Here is a 21,238-nt window from a genome sequence, read left to right on the forward strand (position 1 = left end):
TCTAAATGTTGGTTTTAAAAGGGTTTGCGAACAGTATTTTAGAGAATTCAGCCTCGCCATTCAACAGGGTCACTGTAGGTTAAGAAATATCCAAATTGTTTGGACCCAGCCACCCGAAAAGCTGCCAAAAACCTGGGATTTGGTCCACCCGTGTCACTACTGCGCAAAACAACTCGACGGTTTGGTAGGAATTGCCTGGGCGGGTTGCTCTGTAGGCCTAAACTGTCTTGCTTTCGTTTACATTGAATGGTTTGAATGCTTCATTTACGTGATAGAGGTGGTACTATCTTTTCCGTCCCAAATTTACTGGGATTCGTCAACCATCACAACTCAGCCGACTAGTTTGTTGTAATGATGTAGGAAAGTAAGGCACAATGAGGTAATTGTGAAATAAAAGGCAGGCTCCTAGCTGTTCACTATTATCCACTTGCGTGCGTTGCTGTGAAATTAGCTTCTTGTCTGTCTGGACAGCCATATTGTCTGATGCCGAACATCATGCTATTACTATTACTAATTATTTTATTTTGTCAAATGCAAATACAAATTAAAAGCAGGGACAGCAATGACAAAGGACTAACAAAATGGCCACATTGGAAAGGCCTAGCAAAAACGAACAAAATGGGATGGACAATGATATGAGTACAAAGAACCAGACCAAGCTGCCAGAAAAGAAAAAAACAATCAAACAATATGAGGAGAGCAGGATATTACGCGCCAGTGACCCTAAAAATCTGATGAGGGGCATCAGAATCCAAGTATTACGAAGATCAACGGGTAATTCTGACCAAAGTCGGGGAAACTGATGAATTGGTGATTGGTGTAGACCCTGAGTCCTGGCAAACAAATGCTTAAAAGTTGAAATTTTAGAGCGTCTTTCATTTACCATAATGTGTTTGACAATATTAATTAATCCCTTGATCACAAATGACAAGAGAGAGATTTTTGGCGATTCCAGGGTAGGAGTCTATCAGAGTATGACATAAAACCCAACTCTCCGCCTGAGAATGAAACAAGTCGCTCTCTGGTGCACTCGGTAGCCATGCAGGTATTCCATACCCCAAAAACAGGGACCGAAAAGAAAGCAGTTCAAACGCCTGCGTCCTTCTATTGTAACATCAGGCTACCTCCAGGTTGGCGTTGTTAGGGCATTAAAACTTGAATACTGCTGAGAGATTTGACAAGCTATCATTAGAATCCACAACCATGCCTGTTTTGCACAAAACAACCATGGGGGAACTATTTGCATATTACGTAAGATGAGTTCAACATAAAAATAGGTACAGTGCGCCGTACGTACACTCCATTTGCGGTTGTTCAGTTGCTTTGAGTCTATACATCTCAGCTTACCGTACATGATGGATACCCCCCCATAATGTCCAATCCCTATAGGCACTCTAGGCTATTGTTACCTAACACATCCCCCTAGAAGTCTGTAAAGAATTCCTGAGATTCCCATCAAACAGTGACCAGCACAAAGGCGGGGGGGGGTTCTCTCCGCCCGTATCTTGCATCATATGGCACGATACGACCTCTACCCGTCCCGTCCTGTGGTTCTGGGGATTCCGGTCTGCCGGATCCTCGCCTGGCCTGAAGGAGGCCCCTTCCAGGAATTTCTTAAGGTAAAGTTTCAGTCCCTTCCAGTCACCTTATGTTATTACTGCTGAAAAAAATATTTAAGCAACATTTCTGAGGGGCCGTGTGCGTTGTAATTCCCCTGAGACAAATTTTGCGTCCCCATTGGCAAAGTTACAAAATTATGCAATGGCACGTTAGGCCTATATGCTATGATTTTCAATACATACTTCGTTCTTCTTATCCAAAGACCCTATTAACCAGGATTATGGAGTCTGGTCTATATATTTTTCCTACAAGTGGCTGATAAAACTCTTAACCTTTTGGCGGGCACGGGGGACACGATAGGAGAGCGCTTTTTGGTTTGGATAAAATCTTTTGTGTTTGCTCCAAATTTCACTTCAAATAGCACCCTCACATTGTGTCCGCCATACTTCTGAAAGGCTAATTTTTCAGACCAGACTCAAAGGATCACGGTATGCACGGGATGTCATAAGTGGCGTTCGCACATGGAACTCTTTGCGTTAAAATACTTCAAACAGCTGTCAAAAAAATATGTCGCACTCTTTAAAAGTAATGGAGCAATACGGGCGTTTCACAGTAGCTCGCCTCCAAGAATTTGCAACGCTTTGACCAATCACGTTGCGCGAAATCTGTCGACCCAGCACGCGTTTGGAAAGGGTCGGCAGATTTTTTGCATTGTGATTAGCCAACCTGCAAATTGAATTCTTGCAGGTGCTTCGTGCTCCGGTTTTCAATCCTATGCAGAACTTGGCAAGTTCATTGCACTATTAGATTCCTGCAAAGAAGCAAGTGGAAATCTTAGACAAGAAAATAAATCTCATATACTCGGTTTTCACAAAGTTGAGACTTCGCTTCGTTTAAACTGTATAGTTAGCAAAGGAATTTCTTGTTTCAACGAAGAATATTAAAAGAACACTTTTTGTCCAGCATGAATATCATCATTGTCACGAAGGCATCCAACTGTACATGCATTAATCACATGCAACAGAAAGTTAAGTAGTAGAGATTTGATGTTCTTGAGGGAATGAACTAATTCCATGTGAATTCGTTATTTTTATGATATAAAAAAGTATTCAAAAGTTTAAGTGAAATTCCCTTCCTTTTGCTTGTATTTGTATCATAGCGGTGTTATCGATGTCTGTTCTGTAATTGTCCACCAAAAGGTGTCTCTCAATTCAGTTTCACAAAACGTTCAAAACCGGTTTTACAGTAAAAAAAATCGAGCTTTGGAAAAAGTACCAATATGTGCTGATCATATCTGTATTTTTTACTACAGATGAGGATGAAAACCATTTTTCTGTTCTCTACGGTCGTTCTTATCAACATCGGTTATCTACATTACTTCTACAAGTACGTACGAGGTTATAGAATTGTACTTTTGTATGCTTGGTTGCAGTCGTTCAAAATGGAGCTGGAAATTAAGCCAAAACAGAAAATTTGAAGTTGTAAATGTGATTGTTCAAGTTCTATCATTTTATGTCCAAATCATTGTTACTGCACCTACGATGCCTATTATACACACAGACGTATTAACAATGGCACTAGGAATTTGGTGACTCAAATTTATAACCCTGGAAACGATTTAAAGGACAAGGGATAAATCAACTGAGAATGTCGGGCTTCGTTTCTCACTGGACCATTGTTCCGAAGTCAGAGAGAATTCACGAAGTCTGACAAAACTGCGGGGCTTTATAGCCTGATGACTGATGGCCACGTTGATACGAAAGAGAACGTAATCGTATGAAGAAAAGCAGGTTAGATCCTATTAGGTCTAAGCCGAAAAGGTCCACAAAGATACCTCGTACGAAACCTGTGGTATAAATGATGTCTTATTTGTGATGTCCTCCGCTCGAATGTGCATGAATAGCGCCATAGAGGGCTATTTAATTACAAAAAGAAATCCCCGAATTTGTTTTCCTTCTTCTCCCCGAGGCATGCAGCTTATGTTGACCCCTACAAAATTTGGTTTGGATGCGACTGTAAAATACCAGTTGTGGTCACGCAACTTTCACTATTTCGGATTCGTAAGGTCATACGATATAATGTAAATTGCTTTTTGTTGCCTTACCACAATGCCTTAATTTTGTTGGTTGACCTCCATTGAGAATATTGAACGTAGAAGTATTGACACCTCTTTATAGGGGATTTACTGAGATAGTCAGGAGTCACAGATGCGCGACCTCGCTGACTATTCTTATTGTACCACGATATAGTACGATTTGTTTGGCATTGTGACACAAAAGGCCACTCCTCCGATCGACTTCTATTGGTTGGCGCTCGTTGCTGTGAAGTTGGTTCCTCCTCGTCTATCCTGACAGCCATTTCATCTGATAACTGAACATTATGCGATCTTTGCTGGTCTTCGTTGTTTTCGGCCTTTTGGCTTGTCAGGTCCTGGCCTGGCCTGAACACCGGACCGTCCAGGAGTTTCCCGAGGTATGTTTGTTCCAGATATGTTTTACTCACTTCCTGTTATGGAGTGACACGATTGTAAGCAAATGCTGTTTGATCATCCCAGTGGGAACCTGACTCAAGTTAGTCCTACCGACTGTCTGTCGAACTAGACATGGAGTTCCACTTGCAACATTTCACAATGGTAGTTTTGGGCAGTCATACAGGATTATGTAGGCTCCTGGGGAAAAATATATAACATCCGTGACCGTGTAGACGCTAGGCCCCTTATTTCAACATACTATGAATTATGGAACCATTTTTCTGCAAGTGTCCGTGCATTTGTCGACAATTCATTAGTTACTGTTTCCTATAACTTCTCTTGGGTTGCATGTAGCTCAAGCGTCGTTCCCAGAGCCAACTGATTGAAGAACTGATCTCTCGTCTTCTGGAAGACAAACGACAAATGCAACCAGGTAAACGAAAAATATTTCTGCAAAAGGTTATCACCCACCCTGACCCCGGATCGAGAATACACCTACCTCCCTTCAATAACTGTACTAAGGGCTCTGCATTTTACTTTACGGTGTCAAGTCTCTGCACTCTTGATCAGATATTTCAACAAACCTTGTTATTATCAGGACCACCAAGTTTTAGAAAGACTATATGAATGCATGTAGCATAGCATGGTCAGACAAAACGATAGATTTTTTTTTAGTGTAGGCCTTTGCTGACGACAACCAATGACAAAAGCAAGGAAGACATTTTCTAATGCATTTTCTCATAAACCTTGTAGATTTAACAGAAACTCTACAAAGAGGCACAGCATGACAGGAAGGTACGCTTGTGAATAGCGTAGGCCTACGACAGATCGGAGCCATCATAATTAGCACTGTAAACGTTCACGTTACATTTTACCGAGCTGATAATACTTGCCTATTTGTTTTTGCCAGCCTGCGCTGCCGCCGATGATTTCTTCTGCTGGGATACTGGTTGTAATGTTGAAGTCGGTGACTTTGGATGTGAGCAATAAATGATATATTTTTGTTTCTTTGCTTGTACATTCTTGTGTCACAAGACATTTTTATGGTTTGTTAACCTTTATGTGTTGTCTGAGAAACGTTTATCCTACATACGTTTCGAAAAAAAAAATTGGGGGAATATGTAACGACCATAGATATGGTATCTACGATATCTGTCACATGACAGGGTTACCCTGTATGACTTGTTTTTCAGCTGCGTTCATCGAATACAAACCAGACGGGGATGCTTACAAGTTATCCATTGGACTCGAATACTGCTGTAATACAGAAGGATACTGGGATCTTCACGTGGACTATGTGAAGACAGGTAATTTCATAGAATTTGGATTCGCTTCCTTGACTGGAATAAACTAACCTTCGAATGATCGCTTTGGCCTTCTGTTGGTCTCAGTGGCGCATACACGGGGGACATGTGTCCCCCCCCCGTGAATGCCTGTGACTCTCCAGGTGCCGCCCCCCCCAAATCTCAGTTGAATAATATCGTTATACAGTTGCAGCTTTTTCCTTTTGGTGCTCCCTTGAATAAATGTATGCACCCCTGAGTGCCCCCTCCCATGGACATTTAGCCCAAGTTAGGCCACTGATTGGTCTGTATCAGTTCACACTTAGGAACTTGTTATATCAATGGGATTGGACAAGTGCGTTAATTCACTGCACTAAAACATTCCATGCACGCGTTCTCATCTGTACAGACAATTTTAAATCTGTCAATTTATCTGTAACTACAATCCGACCGACAGTCGATGTCACTAAAATTGCTTTACAACGAAACATTCCCTGATTCGTCGTGTTCCTTTTCTAGTGGCCAGTTTGTCTGGCGAGCTACCGTTCAGTTCAAACACGTTCACCATCAACGGCCAGCGGTTCAAGATGACCGTTCAAAACATCGTGACTGGAGGTGATCGGCTGAGGGTGGAAGGTGTGTGCGTAGAGGTGAACTAGCAACGCCACCTCCTGAAAAGATTTGGACACAGGAATGACTGGAATTTGAAACGGATATCTAATCTTATTGGTAGTCTAGTTACCTTAAGAAACCTATGGAGCCTCTCTCTCTCTCTCTCCCTCTCAAGACTTCTAGTGATTATAATTTACTGATTTACGGTCAACATCTAAGGCAGAGAACTGTTCTTTTTAAGTTTCTACTATCGTAATTATTTCAACTTATTAGAGGTGAATTTTGGAATAAATATTGCAGAAAACATAGTTGTGATGTGGAGTGTGTTTCTTTAAAAAGCAACAACAGTACCAACAAAAATTTATTCGTAAATATGTAGTGTCACACTGCAATCGGAGGATTTGGGACTGTTAGGGTTATCGAAAATAAATGCCTCTGATGAATTTTTTTTTAAACTGCAGATAAATTCTGCCTCAAAGTGCTTTAAATAAATGTACATTCGCTTCGGGTGTACACAACACTATGGACCCCTACACAAACAGAATCGTCGACACAATCTAATAAAACCTCATCACAATGTCAAAAATAAACTCAAATGTCATAAGGTCACAAACCCTACAGACGCACAGTCACAGTGAAAGAAGTAAGTACACGAAAATAAGCCTCAGTCAGACAAGTACAACCAACTAACGGTAAGTACTGATTAGACGCTTCATAAAATTGATAACGTACTAAAATGACATAACTAAATACATGTAGAGTAAACGGAATCTTTAAAGCAAGAAAACAGAAGGAATGTTCAAGATAACTTGGTATTTTCCTTTATTTTCAAAAACTATAGAATCTCGAGCCGGCTATTGGGAAGTAAAATGGACTTCTTGAGCAGATTGGTATGTTCAGTTGTGAACTGAACTGACTATGATCCCATTAAGAAGCGTCGAGTTGGAACTTATCTTTAATTTGTGAGACAAGTGCCTTCATGGACGCTTCGTCCGGACAAGCAAGTTTGTCAGCAATTTCTGAAATTTTCTTGGCCATTTTAGAAATGTCTGCACTGAATACATCCAATATGTGCATTATTATCGAATCGAGCGTTTCTGCGATAACCACAAAGTGGATAAATGCTCCCCGGCCCTTTCCGTCAATTGTCTCGATCACGTCTTCACCCCGTTTCAGATTCATCTTATCCACCCTAACTAAATCGTATATGGAATTCACTAATGTACTTAAGTCTCTCTCCTTTCCTCTCTGTAATTTTAATTCGATCTTCTCCAAAGCCTTGTTCACCCGATCGCATGCCTTCTTGTCTTCGGCCATGATTCTCTTTGCCTCGTCTGTCGATATTTTGGCCGTGACTCCTTGAGCTATCACGGCCACAATCGCTAAGGCCGCACCCCCAGCGACGGCCGATTGCAGAAGTGAGGCTCCAAGGGTGAACACAGCGAGAGCAGCACCGGCCGCTCCCGCAGCCTATAAAGAAAGATAAAGTATTTCACTATCAATAATCTTGAAAAGAGAATAAAAAGGGGTCGTAACTAGACCTTATCAAGATGCCGCCATGTTTGTCTTGTTCCCTGTACACCCATTGGCAATAGTAATACAATTTCACACGTTATTAACAAGTGAGCAAACCTTTTCCTTCCAGCCTAAATTTGGTTACACCATGGATGGTTACACTGCTTTGAATGGTGGAAAAGGAAGACGGATGCCCCAGGGGTCGGTTGGAAAATGTATCGACTCTTACCGCGGCAGCTTGGGATTGTCTCTGGCGACGAGTTATGTAATCGACCAATTCCCTCAGCAATCTCACGGTGTTCTGTCGGCGTCCTACGTAGTCGCAAGCAGCTCGCTCAAAATTCTCCACCTCTGTCTGAAGCTCTTTCTTCATATTAGCTAAAGAAAAACAAGATTCGGTTCGAGATATAATCCTGTTTAGTTATACGGACGCCGGGTTTTACCGCTAATTTTACCTGTACGTGAAAATTATTGTGACTCGGAACTTAAACTGAAGTGGTGAGAGTGTATGTGACACTTTAGCCTGATGAAAGAAGGCAAGATGTTGGGTGAGAGATGAAGATGAGAAGTCTTCATCGTCTGAAGTGAAGTCATTTGGGGGAGTTTCTTCCTCGTGGCATCATGTGGTCTGTCTTTAGATCCTCCTCATACAAAAGCTGTGCCTAAGTCGAGTGTTAGTACACCTAAAGGCTCAATGATGGTTTTAAGCGACAATGACTATCATTCAATGGTCCCTCATGTGTTATGTTATTAAAGTCAAGACAGATTTAAACTTACCTTTTTTAGTCTCAAAGAATCTGTTGGCCTCCAAAAAGTCCTCCTCAACCATCCTCAAGTTGTTGATGGGAAATTCTGCTCCCATGATATGCTTGAGTTCCCCGCTGTTACAAATATCACGCAGTTTTTCAAGACCTTTCTGACTTGCAACACGTAGTGTGAGTTCCACGCATCCCTTGCGCACTTTCACAGGTGTGACGTCACATGTTCTTCGAAGTTCCTCTAGCGACATGGACGAGTTCTCTCCCTGTTCGTTTATCAAACTACTCATGATACTCAACAACTCTGGCGGTCCTTCCAGCTTAAGACGCACCTCTGTTTGCAAAAAAAAAATAGCCATTTATTGTCAAATCATTAAAAAGCCGTCCAGACTTTTGCAAAGGACTGTTTGAAATTGTGTTGCGTGTTGTACGCGTTTCATAGAAAATGTAGTCGTCATGTCAAAATCATTTGTGTGGAGTTACACATCTTTGTGTCAGTGCTCAAAATTGCTTTCTAAATAACTGCATTGAAAGATCCTTAGCATTTCCTTCATGCTCAGAGTATATTCAAAAAGTAGACTTTGTTGTAGTGACCTTTCATTCTCTCAAATTGAATTTCGGATTCCCTTTCATTGTGGGAGGTCATCGTATGGTATATCGAGTCAATAGTTTCTCAGCCTTTGTTCAGTTATCCCACGTAAAAAGCCAAAACAGTATTAAAAGACTATTGGAATTGTTAAAGATCTTTGTCAGTTGTTTTTTGCAAGTACTGTACCTGGTCCATAATTAACTGTGTTTCCTGAGCTGATTCCAAAGGTCAGTGGTGAATTCACAAAGTGGTAATGATTCACGATGGTTATGCCGTCTGGCAACGTTTTCTTGTGGTCTGCAGAAATTCATTTGCAAAGTTAAAATCAGTAGAGTTTAGCCAATGAGAGAATGTTCGACTCAAAATATGCATTTGGCTATCCGAGTGCATGTTCATAAACGGAAAGAGCCGTTTACCCTGATCTGCCAACTTAAATGAGACTTGTCACTTCCTGTACTAAGACAAAGCTTGCAGTGAGTCGATTTCTCCTTTGCCACTCACCCGGCATAAATTTTGTTGGACTTAGGTTCAAAACACAAGTGGTAAAGACCTGAAATTAATGACTTGTTGAACCGTGGGGGTGGTGACGTGCCTTCGCTACATTTTGGAAGTAGGGACTCTACGCATCCCCGTTTATTAAAATGCGCTGGCCATAGGCCCTATATATATCTGTCGGTGTAGTCTAAATTCTGTGCTATAGAGACTTTTAAGCAGGCTATAATAACATCAGTAAATTATTTTCGACTTACTGTCTTCTTCAGATCCTCCACCGGACGCCATCATTAAGCTACAACATGACCCATGGAATTTGTAAACTTGAATTTGTAGGCAGCCAGGAAAACCGGACTACAGACTACCTCACCATTAATGGCATTATACAGTAAAACCACCTCCATGGTATAACTACACACGTCACCAGTCACCCTCTCCATAGAGCCTATCACCTACTGGGTCGTTAAGTTTGTTTGCCGTTCCTTGCTCTTTGTATGGTCATACTTACACTCCTAGCTCACGGTGAGATCGGAGGTCTATGGGCCTATATCCCCATAACAATAACAGCCGCCCGCGTAAACAAGTTAGACTTGACCCAGTCAGCAAAGTTGATCTGAAACGGTGCACGGGGCCAACCGACGGCCCATTTCCTGACCTTGAAGCATACAGCAAGGAGTCTGGTCCGGAAGCCCGGCCGCCAAAGGTAGCTGTTGTAACCATTTCAGCGGGGAAGTACTGACTTCTATGCCCATGGCTTAGTGTAGTATATCATTGCAGGGTGTAAGCCACAGTGCTCTGTAGCAAGTCTAGGATGTCCTTGGGACAGCCCCGCTCGGGATTGCGCAACTGCGCTTGGGAAACCCAAAGCCTACGTGTTGGCACGATATAGTCTGACTGGTTTTGAGGTTATTCGGTCGCTTGAGCCGGAACAAGGAAACTGTTAACCGATACTGTTTGAAAGGAGAGGTTGGCAAAGCTATTGCCGTTATCGGAAACCATGCTACACTAAACGTATTGCAAATTACAGCTTCGGCAAGGAATAATAAGCAAAGTTCAGAAGTCGACCCCATGTGGCGTCATTATAGGCTTGCTTGTGCTTTCGGGTCTGCATGCCTTTCCCCCCAAAGTACTCTATGTAACCCATCTATTTCATTTACAAGTCGTCCGGATAGCATCCGAATCGGCATGACTTTTTTCTCTGAGAGGGTGTTGCGCGGGGGAGGGTTGAGTCAAATCATTTGCCCGCAGTAGTCGACTCAGTACCCGTCGATACTTGAGTGTGGTCGAGTGGTCAATAATTGTGGCTCGGGTTAAACTGGAATTTCAGTCATTATTCAATTCATTCGCTCTTTGCTCAATATTGTAGCGCGCGATAACTTCAATGGGGTACGTAGCTAGGATTTCGGTGGGGAGCACAAAAGGGCACCAGAATCTTATGCGGGGGGACACTAGCTTTCAACGGTGTGTTGAGGGCAAGTTTTTGTTAGCTTTGTTCAACATCCATTCCTCCGGTTTTTTTTTCAGTGAGGGGTACCTGAGAGGGGGCACCAGGCTATAATTATTCGCACATATAACTCACACGCAGCATGAGGAAAAGCATTTACTAGTCAGAACTAAATAGAGGGCGCTGTTATGCTGGCCGATTCATCACCTGATCACGCAGCCTGCTGGCGATGGCCTCGTGTTGTTCTTGAACGCACGACCGATCGAGAGGAACGACTGGTCGGTAACGTATCATTGAGGATTTGATTTGTTCATACCTGATATGTATGATTTAGTCAATCATAAATATCAGGTACATATTCTGGTCCATCATGTCCACGGGGAATTATGTTAATCACTGAAGCGAAAAAGCTTTTAAGCCTACGTATGGTGAAATTAAAACAAGTTAGGCCTAGCTGTCCTTCCAGACGTGAGTCATGCGGGTCATGTCAGCGCATGGCGAGCTCTGCTAAGTTTAGGCCTAGGCTATTGAATTTTTCCCGAATAGCCATGAAGGTTGTACATTGCTGGTGACTTTGCTGCACTTTGTCATTTAAATTTGAATACAAAATATGAATGTATGAAAGGTTTACTTGAATTGAGCCTATTGACACTTGTGTAAAACCCCAACCAGCATGACCAGTCCTGCCAGCGCCGCGCGTGTAGGTCCATTGTTGGATTGTAACTAGGCCTGTAGTTTTGGCATGTTTGGTAGACGCAATCGGTTGATCTCTGTATGATCTCTGTCAGTTTGTCTACGGTGATCTTGCCATAAAATCTTGATACCTTCAAGACTTCAGACAATTACATTTTCTTTCTGATTCATTTCTGATTTCTGAAAGTTTGTTTCAAAAAAGGGAAGTAAAGACCATGTCTACAGGAAGCTAACTTTGCAATGTGATCGTGCTGATTGATTACGTCACCCAACAAAACAATAATAAAAGCCATCTGCTTCTTGAAATGATGCCTGCTTATTGTCCTGTCATTTTTTTTCAGATTTTGTGAAGCATCTGATGTCAGACATGTCTGTGTTGAGCAAACGTGGGGAAAGACTTCTGAGTACAGAGAACTTACTAGCAAAAGGATTTGGCAGGTGTGCCTCCAATTTGTATGATGGCGAAACAAACCCAAATGTGAGTCACAATACTGTATTTCATATGTCACAATGAGTATGAATGACATCTGCTCCCCCCCCCCGCTGTAAGGTTGTTGAGTAAGAAGTAGGTCTTAAATTCCACCTATCAACTTGAAGAGTGCCTTATTTGTTTGGCCATTGGGCCAAACCAGTTTGAACTCTGCATTTTTGCAAAAACTTGTTCGGTTCATCTTGGAATTCTACTCTCTGGAATCTTTTGTCTGGAAATATATACATGTATGGTTGGTCCCGGTTTCCACTGGTTACAAATTAGCCATAGCTGTGTAAACTTGTTTCAGACATGACAGTCAGTGTCAACCAAGGGGGGAGGTGACCATTATGAACTATGCTGGGGTCAGTAAGGGTCAGAACAACTCCCCTCCCCCGGACGAATCCTGGTTGCATCACTGATGGATTCAGCAACATGCACCCTGCCAATGCTACTCAGACGAGTCTACCCTGTAAAAATTCCTGACTTTTATCGCCTTTACAGACTGATGTCTGAAATGGCAGTTCAGAAGACAACCTCTCTCAGCTGTCGGGGAAATAAGTTCCTCAAATTTGTAAATCGATTATGTGAAGGTTCCGCAGCATGTAATGCTGACAAGTATAACAGTGTTTCAAACCCAAGTGTAAGTGATCAGTGAAAGGACCTCGGACTCTACTCAACTGCTGTTTTACTGACAAAATCTGGCTTACCATCTAGCTTACCGTGTGGCTTACCATCTGGCTTAACATGTGGCTTACCATCTTGCTTACCATCTGTCTTACAATCTATCTTACCATCTTGCTTACCATCTAGCTTACCATCTTGCTTACCATCTAGCTTACCATCTGGCTTACCATATCTTGCTTACTATCTGTCTTACCATCTGGCTTACCATGTGGCTTAACACGTGGCTTACCATCTTGATTACCATCTGTCTTACCATCTGGCTTACCATGTGGCTTACCATGTGGCTTAACACATGGCTTACCATCTTGATTACCATCTGTCTTACCATCTGTCTTACCATCTGGCTTACCATCTGTCTTATCATCTGGCTTACCATGTGGCTTAACACGTGGCTTACCATCTTGATTACCATCTGTCTTACCATCTGTCTTACCATCTGGCTTACCATGTGGCTTAACACGTGGCTTACCATCTTGATTACCGTCTGTCTTACCATCTGTCTTACCATCTGTCTTACCATCTGGCTTACCATCTGTCTTACCATCTGGCTTACCATGTGGCTTAACACATGGCTTACCATCTTGATTACCATCTGTCTTACCATCTGGCTTACCATGTCGCTTACCATCTAGCTTACCATCTGTCTTACCATCTTGCTTACGATCTGTCTTACCATCTGGCTTGCCATGTGGCTTACCATCTGGCTTACCATCTAGCTTACCGTCTGGCTAACCATCTGGCTTACCATCTGGCTAACTATCTGGCTTACCATCTGGCTAACCATCTGGCTAACCATCTGGCTTACCATCTGGCTTACCATCTAGCTTACCATGTGGCTTACCATCTAGCTTACCATGTGGCTTACCATCTGGCTTACCATGTGGCCTACCATCTTGCTTACCACCTGCCTTACCATCTTGCTCACCATCTGGCTTACCATCTGGCTAACCATCTGGCTAACCATCTGGCTTACCAGCTAGCTTACCATCTTGCTCACCATCTGGCTTACCATCTGGCTAACCATCTAGCTTACCATGTGGCTTACCATCTAGCTTACCATCTGGCTTACCATCTGGCTTACCATGTGGCTTACCATCTTGCTTACCACCTGCCTTACCATCTGGCTTACCAATCGGGCCCCCCTCCCCTTTGGTAAAGGGCCCGGCGTCATGCGTGCATGCACACAAGGCTATCCTTTCAATTGACCTGTGACATCACACTTTGCTTGCGTATACTTTCCCATGGAGTTTTCAGCATGCCTCCCCTCTATCTGATTGGAGAATGCACATGTAAGCAGAGCACAACATCCTCAGCATGAAGGCCTACCTTGCATTCTCTACCAGCAACCAGAGTGCTTGTTACCAGCATGAAGGCCTACCTTGCATTCTCTACCAGCAACCAGACCGCTTGTTACCAGCATGAAGGCCTACCTTGCATTCTCTACCAGCAACCAGACCGCTTGTTACCAGCATGAAGGCCTACCGGTACCTTGCATTCTCTACCAGCAACCAGACTGCTTGTTACCACCATGAAGGCCTACCTTGCATTCTCTACCAGCAACCAGACCGCTTGTTACCGGCATGAAGGCCTACCTTGCATTCTGTACCAGCAACCAGACCGCCTGTTACCAGCACGAAGGCCTACCTTGCATTCTCTACCAGCAACCAGACCGCTTGTTACCAGCATGAAGGCCTACCTTGCATTCTCTACCAGCAACCAGACCGCTTGTTACCAGCATGAAGGCCTACCTTGCATTCTCTACCAGCAACCAGACCGCTTGTTACCAGCATGAAGGCCTACCTTGCATTCTGTACCAGCAACCAGACCGCTTGTTACCAGCATGAAGGCCTACCTTGCATTCTCTACCGGCAACCAGACCACTTGTTACCAGCATGAAGGCCTACCTTGTATTCTCTACCGGCAACCAGACTGCTTGTTGCCACCATGAAGGCCTACCTTGCATTCTCTACCAGCAACCAGACTGCCTGTTACGAGCATGAAGGCCTACCTTCCATTCTCTACCAGCAACCAGACCGCTTGTTACCAGCATGAAGGCCTACCTTGCATTCTCATCCAACAACCAGACCGCTTGTTGCCAGCATGAAGGCCTACCTTGTATTCTCTACCAGCAACCAGACCGCTTGTTACCAGCATGAAGGCCTACCTCGCATTCTCTACCAGCAACCAGACCGCTTGTTACAAGCATTCCTTCATTCATCAGCTAATCATAAGGGCTTTTCCTAATGCAATGACCAAATTACTACTCTACATTGTACGTTGTTTGTTTGTATGCAGTGATAAGTTCAAACAACCTTAGGATTTCCCAGCTTTTGATTAAAGTCGCTGTTTTTTGTTTTGTTGTCATTATTTGGCTATTTTTTAGGGTTGCATCAACCTGGGCACAGCTGAAAACAGGCTCGTGTTTGATCTACTGAAAGAAAGAGTAGGTATCTTATTGAAATACACACATGCACCTGTAATTAACTGACCATGTGCCCCTGACACTTTGAGACGTTTGTCTAGATACAAGGAAAGTTTGGAATTTTATGTAATTGCTGAAGAAGTGACAGAAGAAAAAGCAGAATCTGTGGCATTGCCCATTTTTTATTGTGTTGTATAAATTTCCCTTTGTCTTTTGCACATTTTAAGCTCATGTTTTTGTTGCTATTTGATAGTTTGTGCAGTTCTTCTAGCATTGTTTGTTTTATACGACAATGTATTGTGTTGTTTTGTGAGTTCTCCTGCAGGTATCCAACACCTGTTTGGAGATGTTCTTGGCAAATTGTGGTTTTTACCAATGCACACTTTCTTGTTTTAGATGAATGGATACAATGTTCAATGGGAAGACTACATGTATACCTACCAAAACTCCCAAGGAATTCCAGAACTCCGGAAAGCTGTTGCAGGATTTCTGAGTGATCAAGCCAAATCTCTAAAGCCATTGGATCCTGAAAATGTTAGTTGTTATGCCAAGAATTTAGATTTCTCCTATCAATCTCAGTTCTTGCAACAAATCTTCAAATGAATACATATCCTTTTATTGGCATAACTAATCTGTAAAAATTGAAACTGTTGTGTGGTAGATAAGTCAATGAATAGGCCGGCAGTCAGTTCAGTGTTGACAGAATTATCCAATGTTACTTTTATTGGCCTCCAAGGGTTGATTTTGGTCCGTTGTGCTTGATTTGTAGATCATTATTATGAATGGAGGCGGAATTTGTATGGAAGCATTGTCATTTTCAATCTGTGATCCTGGAGGTAGGTGATAGGGTGACTTTGAATGAATTGGGTTAGGATGGACAGGGCAGGGTGGGACTAGGTAGGCCCCCTGGCTGGGCTATTGGTTCCAACAATTAAGACACTTATGTCGCAATTCTCTGTAAACGGCTCTGGCCTAGGCAGAGCAGGATGGATGTGACTTGGAGGAGATAATGTAGGCGGGGAAAATGCAGAAGTGGTGAAATGAAATGAAGAACGGTTGTTAGGTGTGGTTAGGGTATTTTAGTGGGCGGGGCTGGGTCACACAAGGACAATGTCACTGATTTTCTTTCGTATTTTGACATTCTAGATGGCGTGATGGTTGCTTCACCGTATTACGGCGGAATTGAAAATGACATTGTATTAAGACCCGAAGCTAAGATTATTCCTGTCCATTTCTACAGCAAGGTATGTTGCTACTTCTTATAGATATAATAGAGCGTAGTTTGTGAAACTTGAATTCTAGCTTATGGTTTCCCATTCTTGTTTATTTTCCTCATAGCCGGAGCCTGGACTGACTGAACCTTTTGAAATTACAATCTCTAAGTTTGAATCGGTATACAAGGAAGAAACTGAAAAGGTGAGTAAAAGTTCTGGTTAGGTGAATCCAGAAGGAAGTGACATGTCTCATTAAAATAATCTCGTTGAGAAGTTGTGAAAGAAATAAATTGAATGACCAGACACCTTTACTAATCAGCGAACGCTGTCATTTCATGGATGTTTCTGTTTCAACTTTTGGTCAGTGTGTTGCGTTGAATTTTGAACTGAGTCACTGGTGTAATTGTCTCAAATCTTGAATTTGAAGCGAGTCGGTAAAAATGTAATTATGAGCTTCTATAACACGAGGATTCCAATGTAGAACTTTCTAGTTTTTCCTGGTTTTATGGCAAACAATCTAGAAGTTGCATAGTTTCAAAAGCTTGACAGATAGTTTTGTGTCATTGTTTTTTCAGGGAATGAAAATCCGAGCCGTTGTCTTCATGAATCCCAATAACCCACTTGGAGATGTGTATCCCAAACAAATGGTTCTAGACATGTTACATTTCTGTCACAGGTGAATGCTAATCAAATGATTTCATTTCTGTTCATTTACTGTTTAAGGACAAACAGTGTCATACAGATATCTGTGTTCTAAGTAAGTTTTCTAAAATCTTTCAAAGTCACAGCCCAACCAAACTTAGCAAGTCAGAATACTGGCCTTCAAAAAGATTGTTGACTGCCAAAAACAAACATCAACACATTGCACTGACTATCTTCTCACATTAGGTTCAGTTTGATTAAGCTGCTAAGTGAAGGTTTCAATGGAACTTAAAGCTTAAACGTTTAGAGCACCAATCAGTATTGTTTAACGATAATTTTGGTTGTCTTTTGTGCTAAGCAATGCTGTATGTTTGAACGTGATGCATTCTTTCAGACATTCACTCCATCTGATCATGAATGAAGTCTACTTAAACTCCATCTTCAAAGAAGAAGTGGAATTCCAGAGCTTTCTGAGCCTCAAGCCAGAGGAGGTGCCAGACCCTGAGAAAGTTCACTTCGTCTGGGCTGCAAGCAAGGTTAGAAATGACTTACCCTGATCCTGAGAGCGTGCACTTTATCTGGGCTGCAAGCAAGGTTAGAGATGAGTTACCTTGATCCTGAGAGCGTGCACTTTATCTGGGCTGCAAGCAAGGTTAGAAATGACTTACCCTGATCCTGAGAGCGTGCACTTTATCTGGGCTGCAAGCAAGGTTAGAGATGAGTTACCTTGATCCTGAGAGCGTGCACTTTATCTGGGCTGCAAGCAAGGTTTGAAACGACTTACCCTGATCCTGAGAGCGTGCACTTTATCTGGGCTGCAAGCAAGGTTTGAAACGACTTACCCTGATCCTGAGAGCGTGCACTTTATCTGGGCTGCAAGCAAGGTTTGAAACGACTTACCCTGATCCTGAGAGCGTGCACTTTATCTGGGCTGCAAGCAAGGTTAGAAACGACTTACCCTGATCCTGAGAGCGTGCACTTTATCTGGGCTGCAAGCAAGGTTAGAAACGACTTACCCTGATCCTGAGAGCGTGCACTTTATCTGGGCTGCAAGCAAGGTTAGAAACGACTTACCCTGATCCTGAGAGCGTGCACTTTATCTGGGCTGCAAGCAAGGTTAGAAACGACTTACCCTGATCCTGAGAGCGTGCACTTTATCTGGGCTGCAAGCAAGGTTAGAAACGACTTACCCTGATCCTGAGAGCGTGCACTTTATCTGGGCTGCAAGCAAGGTTAGAAACGACTTACCCTGATCCTGAGAGCGTGCACTTTATCTGGGCTGCAAGCAAGGTTAGAAACGACTTACCCTGATCCTGAGAGCGTGCACTTTATCTGGGCTGCAAGCAAGGTTAGAAACGACTTACCCTGATCCTGAGAGCGTGCACTTTATCTGGGCTGCAAGCAAGGTTAGAAACGACTTACCCTGATCCTGAGAGCGTGCACTTTATCTGGGCTGCAAGCAAGGTTAGAAACGACTTACCCTGATCCTGAGAGCGTGCACTTTATCTGGGCTGCATGCAAGGTTTGAAACGACTTACCCTGATCCATAGAGAGTATCCTTTGTGCAGAAAGCAAGGTTAGAAACAAGTTACCCTTACCCCAGCTCAACCTATGTGCAAATTGTGCAACATGTAATTTGTTGTGTTTATTTTTTTTCAGGATATGTCGATGTCCGGTATGAGATTTGGAGTCATTCACACCTTGAACACTTCGATCATTTCTTGTATCAATACCTTCGCGTACTTCCAGTTAGTGTCTGTCTACATCCAGAAAGTCATGGCTCGTCTTCTTTCTGACAAAGGTTAATATCACCTGTTATTTGTAGAATAAAGAGTTCATCTCTTTGAATTGATGTATTTTATCCACAAAACAAGTGGGGAAGTTTAAAAGACCATTAATTTCACGTGTTTGAAGCATTCAAGGGGAGCATTCGTCAAGAGTTTTCTGTACCTTTTTTTTTAGATTGGTTGAACAATGTCTTCTTTCCAACCAATAACAAGAGGTTGCGAGAGGCTCATAAAGTCACGACAGACACCCTGGATGAGATCGGGATACCATACCTCAACAGACCCTCTGGACTCTATGTCTATGCTAACTTTAAGAAAGTAAGTGTCACGAACCTCTGTCAAAATCCGTGGTGGTTCAGTTCCATTTTCTGTTCATGTTGTTGCTATGCATAATGTAACTTCTTGTAACAATGCTGAGGCTCCTGGTGCTGTGGACATAGCTTACGGACAGCTTGCGGTTTTTCTTCTTTTTTTTTCAAATCTCTGTCTTGTTTGATTCTTTTTTTTCAGTTCATGCCATCCTTGACTGCAGAGAGTGAAATGGCGCTTTTCTATCGTTTCATCAAAGATGGCATCTACATCGCTCCTTCTCTGGCATTTTACTCAGATGAGCGTGGATGGTTCCGCATCATTTTCACCCGACCGCTTGACGAGATCAAACTTGGTAAGAAAATTTGTCCACAGCACACAAAAGCAAGAATACAACAAATAAAACAAATTGAGACAGATATGTGGAGAGGTTCGTTTTGTTTACTAATTAGATGAACTCTGTCTTGTGGAGATTTCGAATTTTAAGACCCAGTCATGTATTCAAATTCCTGAATACACGACCTTTATCATTTTTCTGAAATTGGAATTTGATTTGAAGCATCATTTTTTTGCCCCCCAAAATGAGGCACAACAGCCACCAGCCATGTAAAGTTATGTTGATTTTATTTGGTTTCTAGCCATGGAAAGGCTTGCTAAGGTTTGCCACATGCTTCAAGAAGAAAACAAGCAATCCTTGTCCATAGCACCAGCTGCCGAGAGAGGTGGAGCAGGAGACAGCTCCCAAAGTAAGTAGATGAGTTGGTTGCCAGGTGCTTAACTAGATAGCCAGGTGGTTTCCTGACTGGTCAGGAGGTTTACTGGCTGGCCAGGTGGTTTTCTGACTTGCCAGGTGGTTTCCTGACTGGTCAGGAGGTTTACTGGCTGGCCAGGTGGTTTATTGACTGGTCAGGTGGTTTAATGGCTTGTCAGGTGGTTTCCTGGCTGGTCAGGAGGTTTACTGGCTGCTGGTTAGTTCTGTGTTTTGATGGCTTCTTTTTGATCAGTGTTTGTTTGGAGGTTAGCGGAAGAAATTGGAGGAGAGGCCTTGCTGACTGGTTGGTTGTTGAGTTGGGAGGTTTAATGGGCTGGATGGGCTTGGTAGTATTCAGGTCTAATTGGCATACTTATAATCTGCTTTCTCTTACAGTATGCCTACCTCTATAATTGTCATTTGTAGTCATTACTTATTCATTTTGATGTTCACAATTATTTGTTCAGTTTTCTTTATCGTTGATTTGTTTTAGGTAAATCTCTAGAAGCGCTTGTTTCCCAACTGCAAAGTGAGATCGCTAAATCTGATTGGTTGGAGACGAACACGGCTGACAAGTGGAAAGCAGAGAATCCTAAACTCTTCCAAGAGTACATGGCCAACTTCAAGTAGCTGGCTTGACAATAAGGAGATTATTTCACAAATTTTGGGAGCGCACCCTCATGAACAGTGTCTTTGTTTTTCAGATTTGGATGTTTGGCCATCGGTTTAGTGTTCTGGGGGCCTTATATCTGTTTGTGGAATCTCTTTAATGATAACCCAATTATTCATTGGCCAATCTTGATAATAACTCGAAGGAAAGTGTAGTGCCTGTGATGGACAGTTATTTTCTTCTTCTTCTTGGCCTTGTTTTCTTTTACCTCTGTCTAAATTTTAGAGTTTGGGATTTTGAAGTTGTTTCTTTTCATTACCTGAGCCATAAGATTGTCTTCTTTTCTTTGAGCTTTTATTTTTATTTAGTTTCATCTTGGTATTTTGTAATTTGTTTCAAGGAGACATTTTATGCAAAAACTAAAAAAAAAAATGCCTCTTTGACATCCTTTTATTGTTGTCTGATAAAAATTAGTTCCGTTATATTTACTTCATATGTTTTCCTCTGTCTTATTTTTTTCAAATTTATCAGATTAATTCTTCACTGAAATTGTAAAATTGTAAAATTAAATACTAATTTAAAAGAATAAACAGGGTTATTTTTTGTCGGATCAAGCAAAATGATAAGTTATAATGTTTTGCTTTGTTTTGGCGTCAGATGGTTTATTTTTAGTGTTAACAAATTCATCTTACACACCGTTAATACCTCAGCAACAATTGAATATACTGGGCTTCAGTATTATATTGTAAGAATTTATTTTACCCGGGTCATCTTTTGTCTTGAATGTCAAGATTACATTACTGAGAATTTTGTTAGTGAGGATTTTTTAAAATCTGAGCACAGCATATGTATCAGTGAAGTTAAATTTTTGAGACAATAAAGAATGGATATCTAGTTCTGCTAGTTTAAGTTAATTTAGTGCAAGTGGATA

At 42.2% G+C, this 21,238-nt stretch overlaps 3 protein-coding genes across 5 annotated transcripts; 2 read left to right on the plus strand and 1 right to left on the minus strand.

The window, feature by feature from the left end:
- The first annotated feature begins 1,487 nt into the window (after window positions 1-1,487).
- LOC110987724 (uncharacterized) lies at window positions 1,488-6,070 on the plus strand. Of its 3 annotated transcripts, none has more exons than XM_022250721.2 (7): window positions 1,488-1,619; window positions 2,873-2,946; window positions 3,810-4,032; window positions 4,385-4,463; window positions 4,941-5,009; window positions 5,224-5,337; window positions 5,833-6,070. In XM_022250721.2, the coding sequence occupies exons 3-7, from the start codon at window positions 3,940-3,942 to the stop codon at window positions 5,970-5,972; spliced, it is 495 nt and encodes a 164-aa protein (XP_022106413.2). In that variant the 5' UTR covers window positions 1,488-1,619; window positions 2,873-2,946; window positions 3,810-3,939; the 3' UTR covers window positions 5,973-6,070. The 3 variants fall into 3 exon arrangements, with proteins under 3 accessions (XP_022106413.2, XP_022106414.2, XP_022106416.2); XM_022250722.2 differs by having other exon boundaries at window positions 3,840-4,032; XM_022250724.2 differs by lacking the exon at window positions 2,873-2,946 and having other exon boundaries at window positions 1,510-1,619.
- A 164-nt stretch (window positions 6,071-6,234) lies between these two features.
- On the minus strand, window positions 6,235-9,810 carry LOC110987722 (uncharacterized). Its single transcript, XM_022250716.2, has 5 exons — window positions 9,537-9,810; window positions 8,974-9,084; window positions 8,218-8,532; window positions 7,670-7,818; window positions 6,235-7,395 (listed from the first exon to the last, which is right to left on the minus strand). Exons 1-5 carry the CDS (start codon window positions 9,568-9,570, stop codon window positions 6,853-6,855), a joined length of 1,152 nt encoding a protein of 383 aa, XP_022106408.2. The 5' UTR covers window positions 9,571-9,810; the 3' UTR covers window positions 6,235-6,852.
- Window positions 9,811-10,778: 968 nt separating this feature from the next.
- Window positions 10,779-21,236, plus strand: LOC110987700 (1-aminocyclopropane-1-carboxylate synthase-like protein 1). The gene is made up of 14 exons (XM_087130887.1): window positions 10,779-11,005; window positions 11,758-11,894; window positions 14,956-15,015; window positions 15,391-15,528; window positions 15,764-15,830; window positions 16,141-16,238; window positions 16,333-16,410; window positions 16,784-16,884; window positions 17,245-17,386; window positions 18,510-18,651; window positions 18,813-18,955; window positions 19,148-19,301; window positions 19,585-19,692; window positions 20,191-21,236. The coding sequence occupies exons 1-14, from the start codon at window positions 10,912-10,914 to the stop codon at window positions 20,325-20,327; spliced, it is 1,599 nt and encodes a 532-aa protein (XP_086987013.1). The 5' UTR covers window positions 10,779-10,911; the 3' UTR covers window positions 20,328-21,236.
- Window positions 21,237-21,238: the final 2 nt, after the last annotated feature.

Source organism: Acanthaster planci, linkage group LG20 (genome assembly GCF_054643075.1).
Source record: "Acanthaster planci isolate LZ-2023a linkage group LG20, COTS_SCS, whole genome shotgun sequence".
Classification (NCBI taxonomy): Eukaryota; Metazoa; Echinodermata; class Asteroidea; order Valvatida; family Acanthasteridae; genus Acanthaster; species Acanthaster planci.

Coding starts and splice junctions, on each gene's coding strand:
- LOC110987724 (XM_022250721.2), top strand. CDS start 3,940: ATGCGATCTTTGCTGGTCTTCGTTGTTTTCGGCCTTTTGGCTTGTCAG. Junction 4,033..4,384: donor CCGTCCAGGAGTTTCCCGAG/GTATGTTTGTTC, acceptor GGTTGCATGTAG/CTCAAGCGTCGTTCCCAGAG. Junction 5,338..5,832: donor CGTGGACTATGTGAAGACAG/GTAATTTCATAG, acceptor TTCCTTTTCTAG/TGGCCAGTTTGTCTGGCGAG.
- LOC110987722 (XM_022250716.2), bottom strand. CDS start 9,570: ATGATGGCGTCCGGTGGAGGATCTGAAGAAGACA. Junction 8,533..8,973: donor CACAGTTAATTATGGACCAG/GTACAGTACTTG, acceptor TTTTGCAAACAG/AGGTGCGTCTTAAGCTGGAA. Junction 7,396..7,669: donor GACAATCCCAAGCTGCCGCG/GTAAGAGTCGAT, acceptor CTTTCTTTATAG/GCTGCGGGAGCGGCCGGTGC.
- LOC110987700 (XM_087130887.1), top strand. CDS start 10,912: ATGCTGGCCGATTCATCACCTGATCACGCAGCCTGCTGGCGATGGCCT. Junction 15,831..16,140: donor TTCAATCTGTGATCCTGGAG/GTAGGTGATAGG, acceptor TTGACATTCTAG/ATGGCGTGATGGTTGCTTCA. Junction 19,302..19,584: donor GCTTGACGAGATCAAACTTG/GTAAGAAAATTT, acceptor TTTGGTTTCTAG/CCATGGAAAGGCTTGCTAAG.